The 23,614-nt window shown below is 36.5% G+C and overlaps 1 protein-coding gene across 1 annotated transcript; it reads left to right on the forward strand.

The window, feature by feature from the left end:
• The first annotated feature begins 1,711 nt into the window (after nucleotides 1–1,711).
• On the forward strand, nucleotides 1,712–20,024 carry LOC132095967 (mitochondrial coenzyme A transporter SLC25A42-like). Its single transcript, XM_059501066.1, has 8 exons — nucleotides 1,712–2,122; nucleotides 5,506–5,672; nucleotides 6,654–6,765; nucleotides 14,204–14,229; nucleotides 14,380–14,546; nucleotides 15,021–15,137; nucleotides 18,050–18,201; nucleotides 19,163–20,024. The coding sequence occupies exons 2-8, from the start codon at nucleotides 5,583–5,585 to the stop codon at nucleotides 19,486–19,488; spliced, it is 990 nt and encodes a 329-aa protein (XP_059357049.1). The 5' UTR covers nucleotides 1,712–2,122; nucleotides 5,506–5,582; the 3' UTR covers nucleotides 19,489–20,024.
• The last annotated feature ends 3,590 nt before the right edge of the window (nucleotides 20,025–23,614 follow it).

A 23,614-nucleotide genomic window follows, 5' to 3' on the forward strand; every position in this document is an offset into this window, starting at 1 on the left:
TATGTGATCAAACATCTTCCGGTAGAATCGAAGTGCATCTGATGTAAACATGCATAGGATACATTACAAGTTACAGTGTATGTATGTTTTTAAAAAAAGTTAAACTAGTGCTGCTAAACGATTAATCGCGATTAATCACTTCCAAAATAAAAGTTTTTGTTTGCATAATATATATGTTGTTTGCTGTGTATGTTTATATATTTCTAAAATATATACATGCATGTGTTTGCATTTATATATAAATATACACAGTACACATATATTATGTAAACAAAAACGTTCATTTTAGATGCAATTAATCGCGATTAATCGTTTGACAGCAATACTTTAAACATTTTTTTGGCACTATTTATAGTTTGTATGATGTTTTTTTACCCACGAATGACCAATTTCTTTCTGTAGATTCATTTGAGCTGATGTTGAAAGCAAGAATCAAGTTTACTTAATTCAGAAGTGTATTGCTGGATTGTCACACTGTGGCCGTTTTACCCTTAATTATATATTTAATCTTAAAACCATCCCCCTGCCAAAATATGAGTCACAAGTGTTTTCTGTGTTTCAATATTAAACCCTGATTAAATCCACTCTGTGCTTGAACTGATAGTGTTTGTGATTAAATCAAGCAGCTCTAGACTCAGACTGATGTGTCTGTATTACACACTGACCATAATATTCCCTTACAAACATGAACCGTAAATTTAATATGAAATGCCATGATCGCTATAGTTGCAACTGTAAAGTCCTAATAAATTAATATAACTAAATGCAATAATGTATGTAATGTATGTAAAGTTTAAAAGCATAATAGAAATGTAATTATTTTGCTGAAAATGAAGTCTAAATTTAATTTAATTTTAATTCACGCAGAAGAAATTATCATTGCTTTGATAACTTTTTATCTGTAAAGGTATTGTGGTTCAGTAGTGGTATTAGATATTAATACACAGAAATATGCCACGGTACAATTAAAACCTTAAATGAATTTTGTTTCTAAAAATAAACTAACTGAATTAAAAATATATAAATATAATAATATTTATAAAATATAAAAAACTTAAACTTATGTTTTTAGTTTTATGTTTTTGTATTTAAATTTATTTTAACTTGATTTAATAATTAAAACAATATACATACATGCATATATATATAGCCTACAATGAGGAAGTGATATTTACAAAAAATGGTAAATATAAAAAAAATAATAAAATTAACTGAAACAATGTTACATTTACAAAATGAAAATTATTTAGATGTGTAGCCCTACTATGTTTTTTTATATTGTAAAACTAAATTGATATAGTTTATTGTAAAAAAATATAAAACTGTATTGTGATATATTTTATTGTAAAAATAAATATTGTGATATTCTATGTACTATATAGTACAGTACTGATACTGTATATCAAACGTCAGTGTTACTGCCATAAATATAAGGGTTTTAAGGGTTTTTAGTATTAGTTCCTGCTAACGAGCAGTGATTCAGCTGTGCTTTAAATAAATATAAAGTCATTATTATGATCTGAATACCAAATACCGTACTAATTATTTGGTACAATCTTTCATTATTATCACATCCCGTCCAAAGGCGTGATACTCGCGTCGATAACATAATACTAAATATAATATGCACGCCTTTCTCGCTGTTTCTGTTTTATTCTCGATAAAACTTCAAACCCTACCCTTTCTACTACGCCAAGCGCGCTCCCGCTCCGTACTACAACTCCCACAATGCACCGGGTCTCGCCCTTCAACGCTCGAGTGCAAGTCTGACAGCAGCACCACTCGCACTCAGACTCGTGAAGTACGCAAGTAAATCAGCTTAAAGTCGCGGAAAATGAAATAAAACGTGTTTAAACGGCTTTCCTGCAAAACTGTGTCGCCTGCAGCCGCGCGTTAGTTTGACGCGAGCGGGTTTGTAGTGTGGATGGTGACTGACTGGCTGCCTACTGTATGTGAGTGGATGGTGACTGGAGTTTATAACTTCATCATATGTTTGTTTATGAGCTTAGAAGACCCAACAGCATGGGAATGTTTGAGCACATCGTCACCAGATTCCGTTAAAGTCGGTGTTTTTCTCGTGAATTTACCCAGAGAGCTACAATAGGTGCTGTCCGACAGCCAGGTAAGCATGATGACAGTTGTCTTGCTAGCAGGCTAAAGCACTGTGATACTGTTATTGAGAAATGTGTCATGAGTTCATCCGAGTGACGTTAAATATTTAATAACGGACGATTTCATTTGACGTCATTTTTATTAAACACAATGTTTTATTGCATCAAAAATATGTGATATTTATTACATTATGCTGATAAGAAACCAGACTGAGGTTTAGGGGTACAGTATGTGGGAAAGTTTATTAATATTTTTTAAATAGCATGCATAAATGAAATGTAAATATATATTTTTTAAATTAATTAATTAAAATGCATAAAAAATTAAATTAAATATTAAAATAAATAATGCATCTACCAGAACAGTACTATAGTAAAAGAAAAAGTAAATAATGGAATAAAAAATTGGATGTTTTACACATTTATATATATAATTTTGCACAGTATAAATTGGGTCTTTATAAATGGAAATATATACAGTAGCTGTCTTTAAAATTTTAATATGTGCACAAGGGTGATTATATTAAGTGGCATCTAAACAATGGAAAAGCCTTGCTTTGTCACATTTATAGCCTGCCTTAGCATGTTAAGGTCACTTTTCTATGCATGCGCCCAGTTCCTCATGAGCTGTTGCACGTGTTTATACGGTCACAGTTAGTTCGCTGTTGTTATTTTTGTTGGCTGTTTGATATTTCCACTCCTTGCAAATCACAAAAGGCTTTCAGTGGATCTGTCTTTGGATCTGCAGGGAGCATGAAAAAGAGCGAGGCAAACAGTTTTGGAAAAGGTCCCAATACTTCAACCCAATGGGGAACAGATTCTGCTCTCAGTTGCCTTGGTGATTTAATCATGAAAAAACCTTTTCACTCTTGAAATTCTTTAACCCGTGTCCTTTTTAACACGATAATCTTATTGTAGGTTTCACAGGATCAATATTTTACCCATTAACTATGATGTTTTAACTACAACAAAGATCATTCAAATAAAGTCTTGCCGTTTCTTTGTGAAATCTATAGTAATTTCTGAGTGAAAATGTTTTCAACACCAGGTTTTCTCTTCAGTGTATAAACATTGTGAAACATTGAAACCAAGTTTAGTTAAATGCAGTTTCATGCATGAAAATCTCAACTGTAGAATGTTGCTTAACCTGGGGTTTAAAAGCTGTTAAAAACCTTTAATCATGAATCACCAAACATTCTAGATCTCTCAGGATTACAGCGATTGAGTGCGTCACATGTGACAAGCCATGCAGCATTTCAAGGTTGTGCGTCTGCAGGACTTTAGAGGGTCTGAAGGGTTTGTATGCGCTGAATGTTTGTCAGTCTGAAGGACCTTTCACCCACTGAGCCTCATTCTCCTCCTCTGCTGAGAACAGAGCTCAGGTTTGACTGGCCGCTAGTTCAGGGTAGTTACCCTTGTGAGTTGTTCAAATTCACTACCCTTTTGTTATGTTCGGGATAAAAACATCCACTAAATTAAACTGCTGTAAAAATGTATCAGATACATTTTTTTTTTTTTTCATTTTTTTTTTTTTTTTTTTGCATAAATCTGTAAATCAACCTCATTCCTGATCAAAACAACTAATCAAAACTACTAATTGTTTAAAAAAAAAAAAATCAAGATTTTTACTCTTAATTGCCAAGTTCATAAATAACGTCACTGATGTGTGGGTAAAAACACACAAAATTACTTATTTTCAATATAAAACATGATTGTGGAGTGGATAATTTTTCACCTTTTATCACAGTCTTGGGCATGTCACAGATTAGTAACAACATTGGTTTTGATGACTTGTTAGTTTTTGTGCAGCAGCAGATTTAAATTTTTTCCCCCTCATTTACTGTTCGTGGCTGTTTTTGCCCCATTGACTTCCATTATAACAACATTTTTTGATTGCAAACCCATGACACCATAAAAAGATGCATTCTTGATAGTTTTACAGTTGATCACTAGGTAGCACCATTTAATTTATGCACCTGATGCCTTTTGATGGTGAGAAGTACAGACCAAACAAAAACAAGTGGATTTAAACACTTGCATGCCATCCTGCTGGTCATTTGATGGTGAGAAGAGCAGCAAGCAACATGAGAAAGGGCATGATTTGTACTGAAGGTTTAGAAATGATTATGCAGCCTGACCCCTCCAGCGACCACCAACCATCAAGAATGCATGATTTTATTGTGTCATGGGTTTGCAATCAAAAAATGTAGTTATAATGGAGGTCAATGGGGCAAACACAGCCACGAACAGTAAATGAGGGGGAAAAATTAAAATCTGCTGCTGCACAAAAACGAACAATCAAAGCCAATGTTGTTACTAATCTTTGACATGCCCAAGACTGTGATAAAAGGTAAAAAAAAAAAAAATCCAGTCCACAATCACTTTTTATATTGAAAAACAAGTCATTTTGTGTGTGTTTTTTTCCCCAAATCAGTGACATCATTTATGAACTTGGCAATTAAAGAGTAAAAATCTTGGATTTTTTTTTAAACATTTAGTAGTTTTGATCACAGCTATTAATCGATTTGTTTGTCTGGCAGTGGAAGCAGATATGCAATCAAATTTCTAATCTGAGGCTGTATTACATTGATTCGGGCACCCAACATCACAACAAGATGATATTTTAAGCTCTCAGGTTGGCTTGACCATGCGTCACTCAGAAAACAACAGGCCAATCAGAAGAGAGGCTCATGAATATTAATTAGACAGGCTAAAATCGTGCCTGTTCTTAGCAGACCTCCTGAGAAAAGAGCTGTAAAAATATAATGAGATGGTCTTTGGCAAAATATATATTCTTAAGGACATCAAAACCTAAAATAAAACTCCAGAAAATTGTACAATATGGGACCTTAACTTTATCTCAAAATTTTGAATTGTATTATTGATGATTTTAATTTTAGGTAAAGTTTTGTTGTTTTTTCGTTTTAATCATTTTTCTTTAACATATGCAGTGCGTAAATTAAGTATTGAACACGTCACCATTTTTCTCAGTAAATATGTTTCTAAAGGAATGTTTGACATGAAATTTTCATCAGATGTCGGTCACAACCCAAGTAATCCATACATGCAAAGAAGAAAAAAAAACTATTAATTTAGTTATCTGTAATAAAATGGAATGATACAAGGAAAAACTATTTAATGTATTTAATACTTTGTACAAAAGCCTTAGTTGGTAGTGACCGCTTCAAGATGCCTCCTGTATAGAAAATCTGTACACATAACTTAATATCTGAACTTATTTGTTTTGTTTTCTTTGTATGTATGGATTACTTTGGTTGTTACAGTGAGGTTCTTTTTTATCTAGAAGGAGTTTTTGCAGAAAAGCTATATGATGTGTTTGGCACCTTTATATGATATGGTGTAGCTTTCTAATATTTCCCTCTTGTCGTTCCAGGTTTGTTGTGTGTGTGTGTGTGTGTGTGTGTGTTTGCGTGCTGGGCCAGCGAGCCTGCTCTGCGTTGGCGTCTATGAATGGATCAGGTTGGAATGGGGAACACAGAACACCAGGGGGCGCTGTCAAAGGGCGAAGTGCTGCCATTCCCCGCCTCCAGCCAATCAGAGGTGAGAATACGCTCTTCTGAACCCGCCCACAGCAGAGAACAACCAATGAGATTTTACTGAATTATTTCAAGAAAGATTGAAGAAAATCCTGTCATTATTTACACATCCTTATGTTATTGTAGACATCTTTTGTGATCATCTGGATATGGCTTGAGGGCAAGTGAATTATAACAGGACTGTTGCATTGTATTTCAATGTAAATAATTGCACCATATCAGTCATTGAGTTGTTAAAGAATGCAAATGTAAAAACCTGTTTGTGAGGTTAGGCTGGCCTTCATTCATGCAGCAGCATCTCAAGTGTTTCCAGTCCACAGAAAGTCAAAAAGTATTTTTTTAGTTGTTGTTTTTTTGCATTTTTATTTTAATTTATATTATAATTTTAATTTTTTAAAATTTATTTTAGTTTTAGCTAATTTAGTGCATCCAGTTAAATTAAATGAGAAATGTTTCTTTTCAGCAACTAGCCGAAATAAAATAATAATAATTAATTTTTTATTTCAGTTAAAAAAATGTATTTTAAGAAATTAAATCTTTTGGGGGGGGTTTTGTTTACATTCATTATAATAATCCGGTTAGCCAGTGTGCATATCACTTCACAGCTCCTTAGTGAAAAATTGTATGGGTTGATTTGAAGCACAAAATAATGTACCACTTTTAAAATTAGAATAAGAGTCATTAAAATAAATAAATTTATTTGATATCACATTTTAAATTGTGCAGCCTTAATTTGTAGCATGTAGAAAACTTTTTAATTGAATCTGTCAGGAAAAGGATCATATCGGAGGTTGTTTTTGGAGCCTTCATATTTAGATTGAAAGGGCAAATTCATTGTTTTGTATAAAAAGTGACTAAGTGCTGCTCAAACAGAAGACTAGTCTGTAGTTTTCAGTTGTTTAGCATGCTGTGACCTGATGAGAAGAATCAGAGCTAATCTTTGATCTCTGTATGTGTGTGTGTGTGTGTGTGTGTGTGCGCGCAGGGTTTTAACCAGGGTCCCACAGTCTTGAACTCTCTGTTCTCGGGGGCATTTGCAGGAGCCGTGGCCAAAACATCCATCGCCCCGCTGGACCGAACCAAGATTATCTTCCAAGGCAAGAACAAGAACTCTTAAAAACCTTCCCTGACTGACTAAACATTTACAGATGCGCTGAAGTATTTAAACACTCAGTCTGACCTGTAGATGTCTGAATGTCGTTGCATTATGTGCAGATTCTTAGTGTCAGGCGTGACTGGATCAGTTCATCTGAACTTAACCATGATGCAAACCTGTCCCCTTTGCACCCCAAACAGGTCATTTGTGTGATGTGTTTAGGTCCAGTGAGTGTGGGTCACTTCTGACATACATTTCTGAAAGCACGATGCACCTGTCATCTTTTTCCAAATTTGTAATAAGAAAAATGTAAAAATGTGCTGTCAACAAAATAACAGCTTTTAGATCTTCTGGTGGATTCCTGCTAGAGTAAAAGTACTAATAATAATAACTAGATAAAAAACATTCAAGTTGGCATTAGAAAACCTGGCCTGAAAGTTTAAAGCAGTTGTAAAAGCCAGAAGTTTGAAAATTTAGACCGATTAGAAAAATGTTGATAACAGGTTTCTAGCATGATTAGCTTGTTTCTAGCATGATTACTCTGATACTAGCATATTTTTGGCATGATTAGCATGTTGCTAGCGGGATTAGCAATTGACTAGCCTGTTTCTATCATGATTAGCATGTTATTAGCATGATTACTAGGAGTGCTCCGATCACGATCGGCCGATCGTTATGCCCATCTTGTCAGTAAAGCCGGTTCTCTAATCAGTGGTAAATTCCATCAGGTGCGTGATTTCACATAGAGCAGCTGTTACTACGCAGAGCCGTTGTTAACTGAGAAGATGCGCAAATAAACACTGAAAATGAACGTGGCCGTTCGGACGATCGTAATCGGAGCAGCCCTAATGATTACTGTTCCTTGCATATTTCTGACATGATTAGCATGTTACTAGTGTGATTAGCAAGTGACTAGCGTGTTGCTAGCATGATTTGCAAGTGACTAGTGTGTTTCTAGCATGATTAACATGTTACTAGTGTGTTGGCAACATGATTAGCAAGTGACTAGTCTGTTTCTAGCATGATTAGCATGTTACTAGCATGATTACCCTGTTACTAGCATATGATTAGCATGTTACTACTGTGATTAGCCAAGTCAAGTCAAGTCACCTTTATTTATATAGCGCTTTAAACAAAATACATTGCGTCAAAGCAACTGAACAACATTCATTAGGAAAACAGTGTCAATAATGCAAAATGATAGTTAAAGGCAGTTCATCATTGAATTCAGTGATGTCATCTCTGTTCAGTTAAATAGTGTCTGTGCATTTATTTGCAATCAAGTCAACGATATCGCTGTAGATGAAGTGACCCTAACTAAGCAAGACAGAGGCGACAGCGGCAAGGAACCGAAACTCCATCGGTGACAGAATGGAGAAAAAAACCTTGGGAGAAACCAGGTTCAGTTGGGGGGCCAGTTCTCCTCTGACCAGACGAAACCAGTATTTCAATTCCAGGCTGCAGCAAAGTCAGATTGTGCAGAAGAATCATCTGTTTCCTGTGGTCTTGTCCTGGTGCTCCTCTGAGACAAGGTCTTTACAGGGGATCTGTATCTGGGGCTCTAGTTGTCCTGGTCTCAGGTGTTGACAGGACCGGGCTAATATGGTCATACTTCCTGGTTCTAGTAAGAACTCTTGCTGCTGCATTTTGGACTAGCTGTAGTTTGTTTACTAAGCGTGCAGAACAACCACCCAATAAAGCATTACAATAATCTAACCTTGAGGTCATAAATGCATGGATTAACATTTCTGCATTTGACATTGAGAGCATAGGCCGCAATTTAGATATATTTTTGAGATGGAAAAATGCCGTTTTACAAATGCTAGAAACGTGGCTTTCTAAGAAAAGATTGCGATCAAATGGCACACCTGGGTTCCTAACTGATGACGAAGAATTGACAGAACAACCATCAAGTCTCAGACAGTGTTCTAGGTTATTACAAGCAGAGTTTTTAGGTCCTATAATTAACACCTCTGTTTTTTCAGAATTTAGCAGTAAGAAATTACTCGTCATCCAGTTTTTTATATCGACAATGCATTCCATTAGTTTTTCAAATTGGTGTGTTTCACCGGGCCGTGAAGAAATATAGAGCTGAGTATCATCAGCATAACAGTGAAAGCTAACACCATGTTTCCTGATGATATCTCCCAAGGGTAACATATAAAGTGTAAAGAGTAGCGGCCCTAGTACTGAGCCTTGAGGTACTCCATACTGCACTTGTGATCGATATGATACATCTTCATTTACTGTTACAAACTGATGGCGGTCATATAAGTACGATTTAAACCATGCTAATGCATTTCCACTAATGCCCAAAAAGTGTTCAAGTCTATGCAAAAGAATGTTGTCGTCAATTGTGTCAAACGCAGCACTAAGATCCAATAAAACTAATAGAGAGATACACCCACAATCAGATGATAAGAGCAGATCATTTGTAACTCTAAGGAGAGCAGTCTCAGTACTATGATACGGTCTAAATCCTGACTGGAAATCCTCACATATACCACTTTTCTCTAAGAAGGAATATAATTGTGAGGATACCACCTTTTCTAGTATCTTGGACAGAAAAGGGAGATTCGAGGTTGGTCTATAATTAACTAGTTCTTTGGGGTCAAGTTGTGGTTTTTTGATGAGAGGCTTAATAACAGCCAGTTTGAAGGTTTTGGGGACATATCCTAATGACAATGATCAGAATCAGAATCAGAATGAGCTTTATTGCCAGGTATGTTCACACATACGAGGAATTTGTTTTCGTGACAGAGCTCCGCAGTGCAACATAACAGCCACAGAACAAAAAACACAATAAGGAATAAAAAATACAAAAAAATACAAATAGGTGGGTAAGGATTGACAATATACAAATTGACAATGTATGGCAGGTATATTAAAATTAGCATTTATGTATGTACATGTATATTATGTGGAAAAATTTTAACTGTACGCTAAGTATGTGTGTTGGATAAATAAGTGTATTTGTATATATAATATAAATATAAGTAGTGTAGTGTGTTCCATGTATGTACATGTATATTATGTGCAAAAGATTTACGTGTACGCTAAGTGTGTGTGTTGGATAAAAAGTGTAGTGTATATAAAATAAATAGTGTAGTGTGTCCCACAGTTTATCAGCTGTTCATAAGATGGATTGCCTGAGGGAAGAAACTGTTCCTGTGTCTGGTCGTTCTGGTGCTCAGTGCTCTGTAGCGTCGACCAGATGGCAACAGTTCAAAGAGGGAGTGTGCTGGATGTGAGGGGTCCAGAGTGATTTTAACAGCCCTTTTGCTCACTCTGGATAAGTACAGTTCTTGAATAGATGGGAGGGTTGTACCGATAATTCGCTCAGCAGTCCGGACTACCCTCTGTAGTCTTCTGAGGTCAGATTTAGAAGCTGAGCTGAACCAGACAGTTACTGAAGTGCAGAGGATGGATTCGATGATGGTGGAGTAGAACTGTTTCAGCAGATCCTGTGGCAGCTGGCGAAGGAAGTACAACCTCTGCTGGGCCTTTTTCACAATGGAGTCAATGTGAATGTCCCACATCAGGTCCTGAGAGATAGTGGTGCCCAGGAACCTGAATGACTCCACTGCAGTCACAGTGCTGTTCATGATGGTGAGTGGGGGGAGTGCAGGGGGGTTTCTCCTGAAGTCCACGATCATCTCCACTGTTTTGAGCGTGTTAAGCTCCAGGTTGTTGAGACTGCACCAGACAGCCAGCTCTTTAACCTCTTGTCTGTAAGCAGACTCATCACCGTCCTGAATGAGGCCGATGAGTGTGGTGTCATCTGCAAACTTCAGGAGCTTGACAGAGGGGTCCTTAGATGTGCAGTCATTAGTGTACAGGGAGAAGAGCAGTGGGGAGAGAACACAGCCCTGGGGAGCTCCGATGCTGATTGTACGGGTGCTGGATGTGTATTTTCCCAGTCTCACTAGCTGCTGCCTGTCTGTCAGGAAGCTGTTGATCCACTGAAAGACGGAGGTGGGCACGGAGAGCTGAGTTAGTTTGGGCAAGAGGAGGTTTGGGATGATCGTGTTGAAGGCAGAGCTGAAGTCCACAAACAGGATCCTCCCATAAGTCCCCGGTCTGTCTAGGTGTTGCAGAACATAATGCAGTCCGATGTTTACTGCATCGTCCACAGACCTGTTTGCTCTGTAGGCAAACTGAAGAGGATCTAGCAAGGGTCCAGTAATGCTTTTTCTGGTGTGCCAGCACCAGTTTTTCAAATGACTTCATGACTACAGACGTTAGAGCCACAGGCCTGTAGTCATTTAGTCCTGTAATTTTGGGTTTCTTGGGGATGGGGATGATGGTGGAGCGTTTGAAGCATGAAGGGACTTCGCACAGCTCCAGCGATCTGTTGAAGATCTTTGTGAAGATGGGGGCCAGCTGGTCAGCACAGGATTTCAGACAGGCTGGTGTAACGCAATCTGGGCCTGGTGCTTTTTTCCTTTTCTGCTTCCGGAAGACCTGGCGCACCGCATCTTCGCTGATCTGTATTGCAGGTGTGGGGGAGAGGGGGGATGCAGGAGGTGTGAATGGTGAGAGCGCTTGATTGGAGAGGTGTTCAGGGTGGGTTGCAGGAGTTGTGAGTGGTGTGAACAGTTGTTTGGAGAGGCATTCAGGGTTGGTTGCAGAAGTTGTGAATGGAGAGCGCGGTTGATTGGAGAGGTGATCAGGATGGGTTGCAGGAGCTGTGAATGGTGTGAACGGTTGTTTGGAGAGGCATTCAGGGTTGGTTGCAGGAGTTGTGAATGGTGTGAATGGTTGTGTGGGGAGGTGTTCAGGGCAGGTGATGGGTGTTCTTTCAAACCTGCAGTAAAACTCGTTCAGATCGTCTGCCAGTCGTTGATTCTCCACAGTGCTGGGGGGTGGTGTCTTGTAATTGGTGATCTTCTTAAGGCTTTTCCACACTGATGCGGAGTCGTTCGAAGTGAACTGAGTCCTTATTTTTTCAGAATAATTCCTCTTTGCCACTTTGATCTCCTTTTCCAGTGTGTATTTAGCCTGTTTATACAAGACATTGTCCCCTTCACGTAAGCATCTTCTTTGGCCTGACGGAGCTGTCTGAGTTTTGCAGTGAACCACGGTTTGTCATTGTTGTAATTTAGTTGAGTCTTGGTAGGAATACACATATCCTCACAGAAACTGATATATGATGTTACGGTCTCTGTGAGTTCATCCAGATCGGTGGCAGCAGCTTCAAAAACCCTCCAATCAGTTAGATTAAAACAAGATTGTAAATCCTGCTCTGCTTCATTAGTCCATCTTTTTACAGTCCTTAATACAGGTTTAGCTGATTTTAGTTTCTGCCTGTAGGTCGGTATAAGATGAACCATAAGGTGATCAGAACGTCCCAAAGCTGCTCGTGGAACAGAGTGAAATGCATCCTTTATTGTTGTGTAACAGTGATCCAATATATTACTGTCTCTGGTGGGACATGTAACATGCTGTCTGTATTTTGGCAGTTCACGGGAGAGATTGGCTTTATTAAAGTCCCCAAGAATGATTAAAACAGAGTCTGGGTGTTGTTGTTCTGTCTCTGTGATCCGAGTTTCTGTAAAGCTGAGCTCACGTGCGCTTGAGGAGGGATGTAAACACTAACCAGAATGAACGAATGAAACTCCCGCGGCGAATAGAACGGCTTGCAGTTAATGAAGAGCATTTCGAGATTTGAGCAGCACGTCTTCTTTAACACAGTTACATCTGTACACCACCGTTCATTGATGTAAAAGCATGTCCCGCCGCCGCGCGATTTCCCCGTTGATTCTGCGTCGCGATCCGCTCTAAACAGCTGAAAGTCCGGCAGATGGAGCGCGCTGTCCGGTATGGTGTCATTCAGCCAAGTTTCCGTGAAACACAAAGCAGCAGAGTGAGAGAAATCTTTATTTGTCCGAGAGAGCAGAAGCAGTTCGTCCGTTTTGTTGGGTAGAGAGCGGAGATTTGCCAGATGGATGCTAGGCAACGGCGTTCGAAATCCGCGTTTTCTGAGTCTCACGAGCGCGCCAGCTCTTTTTCCCCGTCTGCGCGTCCTCTTGAAGCGTGTGATCAGCGCAGCCGCTCCGCCGACAAGAATGTCCAGCAAAACATCAGAATAGTCGAAAACCGGTGAAATATCGGGAGATGTGTGTTGCCGAATATCCAGCAATTCGTCCCTGGTGAAACTGATTGCAGGAATATAACTAAAGACAGGACAAACTAACAAAAACACAAAAACAACTGCAGAGCACGTCACGGAGGCAGCCATCCTGTATCGGCGCCACTCAGACTCAATGATGAATTAATATTAGTCAGAAGAGGATCTATGACTTCTGGAAGCACCTCTTTTAGGAGCTTAGATGGTATAGGGTCTAACATACATGTTGTTGGTTTAGATGATTTAACAAGTTTATACAATTCTTCCTCTCCTATAGTATAGAATGAGTGGAACTGTTCCTCAGGGGGTCTATAGTGCACTGTCGGATGTGATACAGTAGCTGACGGCTGAATGGTTGCAATTTTATCTCTAATAGTATCAATTTTAGAAGTAAAGTAGTTCATAAAGTCATTACTGCTGTGGTGTTGGGAAAAGTCAACACTTGTTGAGGCTTTATTTTTCGTTAGTTTAGCCACTGTATTGAATAAATACCTGGGGTTATGTTTGTTTTCTTCTAAAAGAGAAGAAAAGTAATCGGATCTAGCAGTTTTTAATGCTTTTCTGTAGGATAGGTTACTTTCCTGCCAAGCAATACGAAATACCTCTAGTTTGGTTTAACAAGTGACTAGTCTGTTTCTAGCATGATTAACATGTCACTAGCATGTTGCTAACATGATTAGCAAGGGTCTAGCCTGTTTCAAGCATGATTAGCATGCTACTATCATGATTACCCTGTTACTAGCATATTTCTGACATGATTAGCATGTTACTAGCATTTTGCAAGCATGGTTTGCAAGTGACTAGCCTGTTTATAGCATGATTAACATGTTACTAACCTGTTGCTAACTTGATTAGCAAGTTACTAGAGTGTTTCTAGCATGATTAGCATGTTACTAGCGTTTTGCTAGCATGGTTTGCAAGTGACTAGCCTGTTTCTAACATGATTAACATGTTACTAGCATATTGCTAGCATAATTAGCAAGTTACTAACGTGTTTCTAGCATGATTAGCATGTTACTAGCAAGTTGCTAACATGATTAGCGAGTGACTGGCATTTTTCTAGCATGATTAGCATGTTACTAGCGTTTTGCTAGCATGATTAGCAAGTGAATAGCCATTTTTTTTGTGTGTCTTCGAACTAAAATTTGGCGTAATTTACAATTCAAAGCTGATATCCTGTTTCAAGCTAAAGTAATAAACCTTGTAGTTGCACAATAAATAGCAATCCATATTTTATATAGTGCTTTAAAATTGAATTTATTCTTTATCAGCTGAACTCTGAATGTTTCTCTTTATCTTCTCATTTCAGTGTCGTCAAATAGATTCTCTGCTAAGGTGAGTGTTTCCTCCGTCTTTGTGAATACTGTAATACTGTACTGTACTGTGTCAGTGGTTTTGAATATGATTTGAAATGCTTGTGATGTTTAAATGGTATTGGATTGCACAAAAACTTCAGTTTTATTCTGGGATGTTTGTGGTCTGCAGGAGGCGTACAGGTTGATTTACCGGACGTATCTGAAGGATGGCTTCTTCAGTCTGTGGAGGGGAAACTCGGCAACAATGGTGCGCGTTATTCCATACGCAGCCATCCAGTTCTGCGGTCATGAACAATACAAGAGGATTCTGGGGCAGTATTACGGCTTCCAGGGCAAGTGAGTGAGATGATACTCTCTGCTGCTTCATTACTGCACATTTACATGGACATTCACATGAGTTCATTTGCAAAAAGAAAAAAGTATAAAGTTTTAAAGAACAAAAGTGAACTGAGCGCTCTTGTTGTTTGTAAACAGAAGCTGATAAGTCTATTTATTATTTAAAAATGACTTTTGGAGTTATCTGTTTAAAAAGTCTGTTAAAAGTTTTTTGTTTACATAATATATGTGTATTGTGTATATTTATTATATATATACAAATACACAGACACTTTAATTTTTTAAGTTACCTGTATTTGTTTGAGTTATTAGTACTTAATCAAATCACCCAACTGCAGTTATATTGATATTACTTTGGATTGATTTCTAAAAAATAAAAATTTAAATGGAGTGTTTTTGCAAATTAACTCTTCTTCTGTTCATTTAGCCGAAACAACTTCCAAATAAGAAATGAAACAGCGTGTTGTTTTGCAGAGCTCTGCCTCCTGTGCCGCGGCTGCTGGCCGGTTCGCTGGCAGGAACCACAGCTACCATGATCACATATCCTCTGGACATGGTCCGAGCTCGCATGGCCGTCACACCCAAAGAGATGTAAGACCTGCATCATCGACATGAGGCTACAAGGCTACAGGAAATGCCCATTTTCCACAAGTTGATATAATTCTTTAGGGTCATCTAAAGGGGTCATCGTATGCACTTTTACAAGTTGTTTGAACTTAAATGTGTGTTGACAGTGTGTGTACACAACCACACTATAATGATAAAAATCCACAGTGTTTTTTTTTTTTGTCTTGTTAAATCATTTCCCCTTTCTCAAATCGAGCCGATCTCAGATGCCTGTCTTTGAGACGTCAGAGCGGGGCGGAGTCAGTGGAGCTCATTAACATTTAAAGAAAATAGCTACAATATATATAGCTCTGAAAAGAGCTGTTTCTGACAGGGTAAAAAAAAGAAGTGTTTTTTACACTATCATTGAGAAATTTTAACCAACCTATGTTACAAACTTTTCATTTAGACACTAAAGAATCATATCAACTTGTGGAAAATGGGCATCCGATGACTGCTTTAATGAAAAGTCTATAACATACTTTAATTAAAATTTCTCAGTGGTTGTGTAAAACAACACCCTTTTTACCCGTTCAAAATAGCTCTGTTTACAGCAGTGGTCTCCAACATGGTGCCCGCGGGCACCTGGTAGCCCGCGTGGAGTCTCTGAGTCGACCGCCGAGCACGTTCTATAAATAGCCTGAATTGTAATCTTTCATTTTTTTTATGATAATGTTATAAAATGAGAAAATAACTATTGGTGACATTTCATATACCATTAAAACATAATAAAATAATTCAATAATTTAAAATATTTAGAATCTGCACGTCTCTCTCTCTCTCTCTCTCTCTCTCTCTCTCGCCGTCTCGCGCGCGCGCACCTCTCTGTTGTCTCTCTCTCTCTCTCTCGCTCTGCGTCTCATGCGCGCACCTCTCTTGTTCTCTCTGCGTATCGTGCGGCAGAGGAGCAGCGTTTTAATTTAGTTAAACACAGATATTATGTTGCTTTTCTAATTTTACATGCAAGTATGTAAAGTATATCATTCAGTCACTATTTCATATTTATGCCGTTGTTCTTTCTCCCTTTCCCCCCGTGATTTTGTCTATATCGCGACGAACCCACATTTTTTAGGACAAAAACGCCTATTTTTAGGACAAAAAAACTTGTCTTATATTCGGGTATATACGGTAATTATATATTCAATAGTTGTAATATTTAACAATATTACTGTTTGTTGTTGTATTTTTCAAAACTTGAAACTGTGTGTGTGTGTGTGTGTGTGTGTGTGTGTGCGCGTGTGTGTGCCTATATCAAACAAGTAGCCCTCAAGACTATTTTATCCCTTCAGGGAGCCCTCACTCACAAAAAGGTTGGAGACCCCTGGTTTACAGCAAGCTGTTTTAGCGTATGTTCCTTTAAATGCTAATGAGCTCTGCTGACTCCGCCCCTCCCTTCCTGTTCTGTTCTCATGAGACTGTTTACTTTAGCCACAGAACTTTCTAACAAAAACATTATTAGGAAAGGCGATTTGCTAATATTCATTAAAAACCTTACACTCACTTCTTCTGTAGGCGAAGCTTGATAACAAATGATTCGTGCAAACATAAACACATTTATGTAGATCAGAGGATGCATTCCCTTCAGAAACAAACACAATCCACTGCATCTTCAGCAACTCAGATGTCAGGAGTAAATGACGACTGCTGAGTTCATTACATCTAACAACAGAACACCTCAATCTCTTAGGAGTCATTCTTGTCTACATCTGCTCCAGCAGTGAAACAATGGAGGACTGATGACACTCACTCAGGGGGCGGAGCTAAGGTTTAGGGGGCTAAGGCATTCATTAAACTCTCACTACTGCCGTTTTAATTTCATTGCAGCGTATAATTTCCACCACCATTTCTTGTTTGTATATTCAAAAATATTTAAAAACAATGCAGTTGTATTTTTCAGTGTAAATGACTTAATTTATGAAAAAGTTATGAAGAAGAGCATTTATTTAAAATACAAATATTTTCTAACAATACACACACACACACACACACACACACACACATATATATATATATATATATATATATATATATATATATATATATATATATATAAGCTCGAAATTAACAATTTTAAATCCCAATTTAACCCCTTCTTAGATGTAGTACTTTCATTATTATAATTTTTTCATTATTATCATCACTTTCATTTCATGCTTCTGCAATACAAAGTATTGAGTTGATACTCAAGTTCTTCATGAAATAGCATGATCAGGAAGCTTGTATTTATGATAGCACATGAATGCAACATAAACACATTACTCACTGATTTAGGTTAAATATTAGAAAAAATGTGTATGGTTATATAATGATAAAGTGTGTATATTTAATGATATATAAATGGATGTGACTTTTATTTTGACACCGGAAATCTTGTGTTTATGTGTCTACACATTATTTTGCACATATATGCGTCAGAGCATCTGTGATGTCATTGTGTGATGTGGCAGTGTGATGTCGCTGTGTGATGTCATTGTGTGATGTCGCTGTGTGATGTCATTGTGTGATGTCACTGTGTGATGTCATTGTGTGATGTGGCATTGTGATGTCACTGTGTGATGTCGCTGTGTGATGTCACTGTGTGATGTCGCTGTGTGATGTCGCTGTGTGATGTCGCTGTGTGATGTCGCTGTGTGATGTCGCTGTGTGATGTCGTTGTGTGATGTGGCAGTGTGATGTCACTGTGTGATGTCGCTGTGTGATGTCACTGTGTGATGTGGCAGTGTGATGTCACTGTGTGATGTCGCTGTGTGATGTCGCTGTGTGATGTGGCAGTGTGATGTCACTGTGTGATGTCGCTGTGTGATGTGGCAGTGTGATGTCACTGTGTGATGTCGCTGTGTGATGTCGCTGTGTGATGTCACTGTGTGATGTCGCTGTGTGATGTCGTTGCTGGTCAGGTACAGCAACATCCTGCAGGTGTTCGTCCGAATCTCTCGTGAGGAGGGGTTACAGACGCTCTACAAAGGCTTCACTCCCACAATCCTCGGCATTATGCCGTACGCAGGACTCAGTTTCTTCACCTACGAGACGTTCAAGAAAATCCACGCAGGTAAAGCCCAACTCTGTGTGATTCAGGGTTATCATAGCTTTGAAATTTAATCAGCTTCCGTTTTATTATTATCTATATTTGGGTTTCAGTTTCAAATAATTGACTGTGTTTAGTTTAGATTTTAATTGCACCACATAAGACAGCAAGATTTATCAATAAGATCTCATTGGCTGACTAATTTTAACAATATACATTACATTTGTTACAATATTTATTAATCTTTGTTAATGTTATTTAATAAAACTATGGCTGTTCATTTAAGTTCATGTTAGCTCAGCTCTGCTAAATAATATTAACAGATGCAACTTTAGATTTTAATAATGTATTAATAAACATTGAAATTAACATTTTAAATAATTTATTAATCTTAGTTAATGTGAATTCCAGCATTTAATAAAACATTATTAAAAGCAAAAATCTGTATCGGTTTATATTATTTAGTAGACCTGAACAAAAAAGGAAAATGATATTAATATATATATATATATATATATATATATATATATATATATATATGATTTATTTAATTGGCCATTTTTATTTTTTTATTATTATTATTATTAACGTACATTAGCAAGTATATTGTCTTTAGTACATTTCATATTTATAAAAAAAAATGCTTTATTTGGCCATTTTTATTTATTTATTATTAACCTACATGATCATGTATATTTTGATTTATTATATTTTATATATATATATATATATATGTGTGTGTGTGTGTGTGTGTGTTATTTAATTGGCAATTTTTTATTATTATTATTATTATTAACATAAGCATGTATGTTGTTTTATTAAATTTTATATATAAAAAATTATTATTGGCCATTTTTATTTATTATTATTATTAATGTGCATTATATTCTAAATATTTACAAGATATTGTTAATCATTTATTTTTTATTTAGCCCTGTTTTAGTAGTTGTTTCCAGTATTCAGTAGTCTCCTCTGTCTGTTTCAGAGCACACGGGCCGCTCTCAGCCGTTCTCGTACGAGCGTCTGGCGTTCGGTGCGTGCGCAGGATTGATCGGTCAGTCGGCCTCTTACCCGCTGGACGTGGTGCGCAGACGCATGCAGACGGCGGGGGTCACTGGACGCACCTACAGCAGCATCTCGGGCACCATGCGGGACATCGTGAGGGAGGAGGGCGTGATCCGTGGCCTCTACAAGGGCCTGAGCATGAACTGGGTCAAAGGGCCCATCGCCGTCGGCATCAGCTTCATGACCTTTGACCTCATGCAGATCCTGCTAAGCAAACTTCAGCAGTTCAACCACAGCGCGCGGTAGCTAAAAAACAACATTTTATAGCTTTTTTGTTTTTAACCTAAGCAAATACAGCCAGTGAGGAGGACGGGAAATGCCTGGCGTTATTTGACTAGTTTAAAGTTCTGTTTTATAATACAAAAGCATATGTGCACAGCAAATATGATGGTATTTTAGTCTTGTTTTCCAATACAAATGTCTAAACATTTTTAAATTAAGATGCATTTACTTGAGAATCAGATTGTCTCAAAATGAGGTGAGTTTACGCTTCAAACAAGAAGAAAAAATATCTGCCAATAGGGTCAGAAACAAGTTCTTACTTCAAAGGGAAAGCTAAATAATTTTTCTAACTCCACTGGCACGTGTTTATTCTTGTTTTTCTTCATTTTGATGAATTATACAAAAAAAACTATTTATTGTGCATCTTTTTGCATGTATCTTGTTCTAAGAATGTTTCGAATTTGTACGGGAAAGCAGGACAAGAACACGGGTCAAGAAGCTGATTTTTGCGGGGTGTGTTTGGTACAGAGACGCACTGAATGTTCAACTCTCCACACATGCATTTTAGTTTACAGCACTGTTTGTGTGTGTGTGTAGCATCTTGCACATATATGAATCTGTGGCTGGAGAGAGAAAGCAGACGCATGCACATAAACCACTAACAGTGTTACTGACTGCTGTAACTAACCAATGCTCATCTAGTTGTTCAGATTATGACCAAAAAAAAAAGTTTGGTCTTTAATCATTGTCGTGTTTGTTCATTTACTGACATGAGCAGTTATATAATATATCATTACTCACACTGACTGTATTGATACAGTATTGATTCGCTGACTCCGAGAAGTATTCATTCACTACAAATGTGTCAGAATCTGACCCGTTTTACATTTTAAACTGAACAAACCAGTTTGCATATCTTTCTTTATAACAAATAACATTTATTTGGCTATTTTCTTATCTCATTTAGTGGCATTCAGACATTTTGAATGTTTTAAGACACTTCTAGAGGACGTCGTATTTACTCATGACTCATTTGTGAACGAACTAAAACTCATACTAACCTGAAAATCGCAGAAAGGCATAATGATTGTCATCCAGATGGCATTTAAAATGTTGTAAATGGCATTAAATGCACTGTAAACGTTAACCAACATCGCATACATCGAATAAACCGCTGAGATTCGATTGAATCGACTCAAAGATTCGATGTTTCGAGTCACGGATGATCTGCTTGTTCATTGGAGTTTCAGTTCTGGAATCTCTCTCAGTGTTTGACAGCAGATTTCATGTTTATTGAAATGTTTCGGTGCAGAATCGTTTGCTGGTGGGATTCATTGTGGAGTTCGTTACCAAATGATTCGTGTTCAAGTGATTCATTCTCGCGGGTTCAACGGAATCGAACAAATCTCTCACTGAAATGACTCGTTTGGAAGAGTCTGGAGTCAAGACTATTGTTTGTTAATTTAAATGATTCGTGGCAAATGAATGTATATTAAACTAATGACATTGTAATCAAGCAATATCTTTCAATTATTTATATTTGCTTGATGAATTAAATGTGTTTTAAGTAGTCATAATGTCCTCTAGATGGCAGCATGAAGCAGCAGATGAGCTTCTTTGTCATTTATCTCTGCTGTTTAAGAATCTCCTTGCATGAAATATACTTTCTAGGGTTAAAATAAACGCCATCTTCCATAATGTAAATGTATAATAGCATGAAATAACAATCCAAAGATTAACACTACGATATCAAACTATTGTTTTGCACAACAGAAATTGTAATGAATGCACTGCAATAATTGTGTTCACATGATTCCCAAGAGATATTAACATTCATTTTTAGTTTAAAGGACAGAATTCCGACACATGAATTCTAAACCAACAGACAAAAGTGAAAAAATTGTGTATTATTTGGATTTTTATTCAAAACCTGATTCAGACACTGTGACAACTTGCCCCAATCATCTCTATATAACATCATAATGTGCTTGTACTGAACTTATCTGTTAATTTATATGAAAAGTACTTTACATAAGCATCAAGCATTAAAAAAAATAATTATTGCATCAAAAGGTACTGTACATAATAAAAGGAACAATAAAAAGTAGAAAAAAACAAATAATTTATTAGAATTAATTTAAATCACACTTTTTAAGGTAAGTGGTTGCAATTAGTTTATTTTAGCTACATTTAAATACATTTAGTTGTATTTAATGTTGTATTTACAGTTGTTAATGTAACTAAAATATTGATTGCAACCACATTTAGTTAAATTCAATGAATAGTTTTTTTTTCAGTGAATGCTGTTTTAGTTAATTATAGTTTGTTTAATAAATTTTTACAAACTAAACAACTTCAAGGGTGAAAGTACATCATCATCTAAAAAAAAATAACAACTATTAGTAATAATATTACTAATATTATATTTTAATAAAATATTATTTACTCTTTATTTTGTATTATTAATTAATAATAAATTAATAACAACAACTGTTTCAAAACAATATAAAATTATTAATTATGCAATATATATAATAAAAAGAATATTAATATTATAGCATAATGTTACAATCAAATTACATATTATTTATTAATAATAAATTAATAACAAAACAATACATACAATTTTTATTAGGACTTAAAAATATTATTTTTAATAATACAATGTTTTAAATTATGTAAAATAATAAGTATTTTTATTATTACTATTATTATTATAAGTAACATATGAATATGCATTTGTTGAATATTCAGTGATCGAATGACGTCACTGATTTGAATGTTTTTGTCCCCATCACTGAATCGAGCTCTCTCACACACAAAGATGAACAAAAGCACTTGGCTGGTGCTGATGCTGTGGGCGGGGTCATCGGGCGTTGCCATAGGTACCTGGAGCTGTGCCAATATATTTGCATGTATTCAAATTGCTCATGAATAATTTACAGCACAGCAGCCTCCTCTTTTCCTCATCCATCACTGCACACACCAGTTATGAGCCTTACACCTGAGAAATCTTTACAATCCAACACTCTTACATGTATTACACAGAAGATCCCACAATCAAAATAATAGATATTAATATAGATTATAATCACTGCTTTTAATTTCTTTTAACGTGCAGTACAATAAAACATTCCAATAAATGCCGAATTTTTATAAAAACTTGTTTATTGCATGTACTGTATTTGGTTTATTAGCTCACTGTACTTCACAGGAAATTATGCCACAGTTGTGGAAACAGCTTACTGGAGGATGTTAGAAAGGAGCGTGTCCACAATGGAACATAAATAATCTTTTTTTGTTATTATTATTATTTAAAGGGCCAGACACCTGCACACCAGCAGATTAATTTGGAAATAACACAAAACACAAAAAACGTCTGATCAGTATTAATATATATATATATATATATATATATTACACTGTGATTTTTCATAAATCATCTGTTTACAAAAGCATAGTGACATTTGCGCGATTTTTACGTGCACGTCTGTACATTGAAAGATCATTGACAGATGGCTGACCAGAGAAATGGTGAGTAAAGCGTTTTATTTTTTATGCCAATATTAACTCAACACCACCAGAAAATAATTTTGTATTTTGTTTTGTTTCCCCGTGGGCTTCCCATATTTCCCAGTAGTTGAAATGGCATGTGATCTTGTAAAACACAACAAATGTTTAATTTGTGATTTTTAAAAATATTTTTATTTGAAAACAAATAAACAGCTCTTTTCTCTCTTATATCAACATTTGACCTTTCCAAATCAACACTCATCATAACAGTAATATCACAATTGGCTTTATATTTGTATTAGTAGTTGGCTAGTTTACTCTGTGTTCTTAAAATTATTTCTATTCATTAATGCATGCATTATTTATGTCAGTGCATATAGAATAAGTCTTAATGTCTTGGCTGTTAGCGAATGAATGATTAAAGTATTAGACACTCTGATCTAACACTTACGAATGACTGAATGCCTTTGCATTACATGACGAATATGCATGCACAACCACACTTCAATACAATCAAATACATAAAACCTACTTATACGATGGCATAAACCACAACATCAAATACTCACACCAGGCAGTGTCATAAATCACAAGTAGAAGCTTTATTTAAAATCATCACACATGCAGTATTACTCAA

This window comes from Carassius carassius, chromosome 20 (assembly GCF_963082965.1).
Source record: "Carassius carassius chromosome 20, fCarCar2.1, whole genome shotgun sequence".
Lineage (NCBI taxonomy): Eukaryota > Metazoa > Chordata > Actinopteri > Cypriniformes > Cyprinidae > Carassius > Carassius carassius.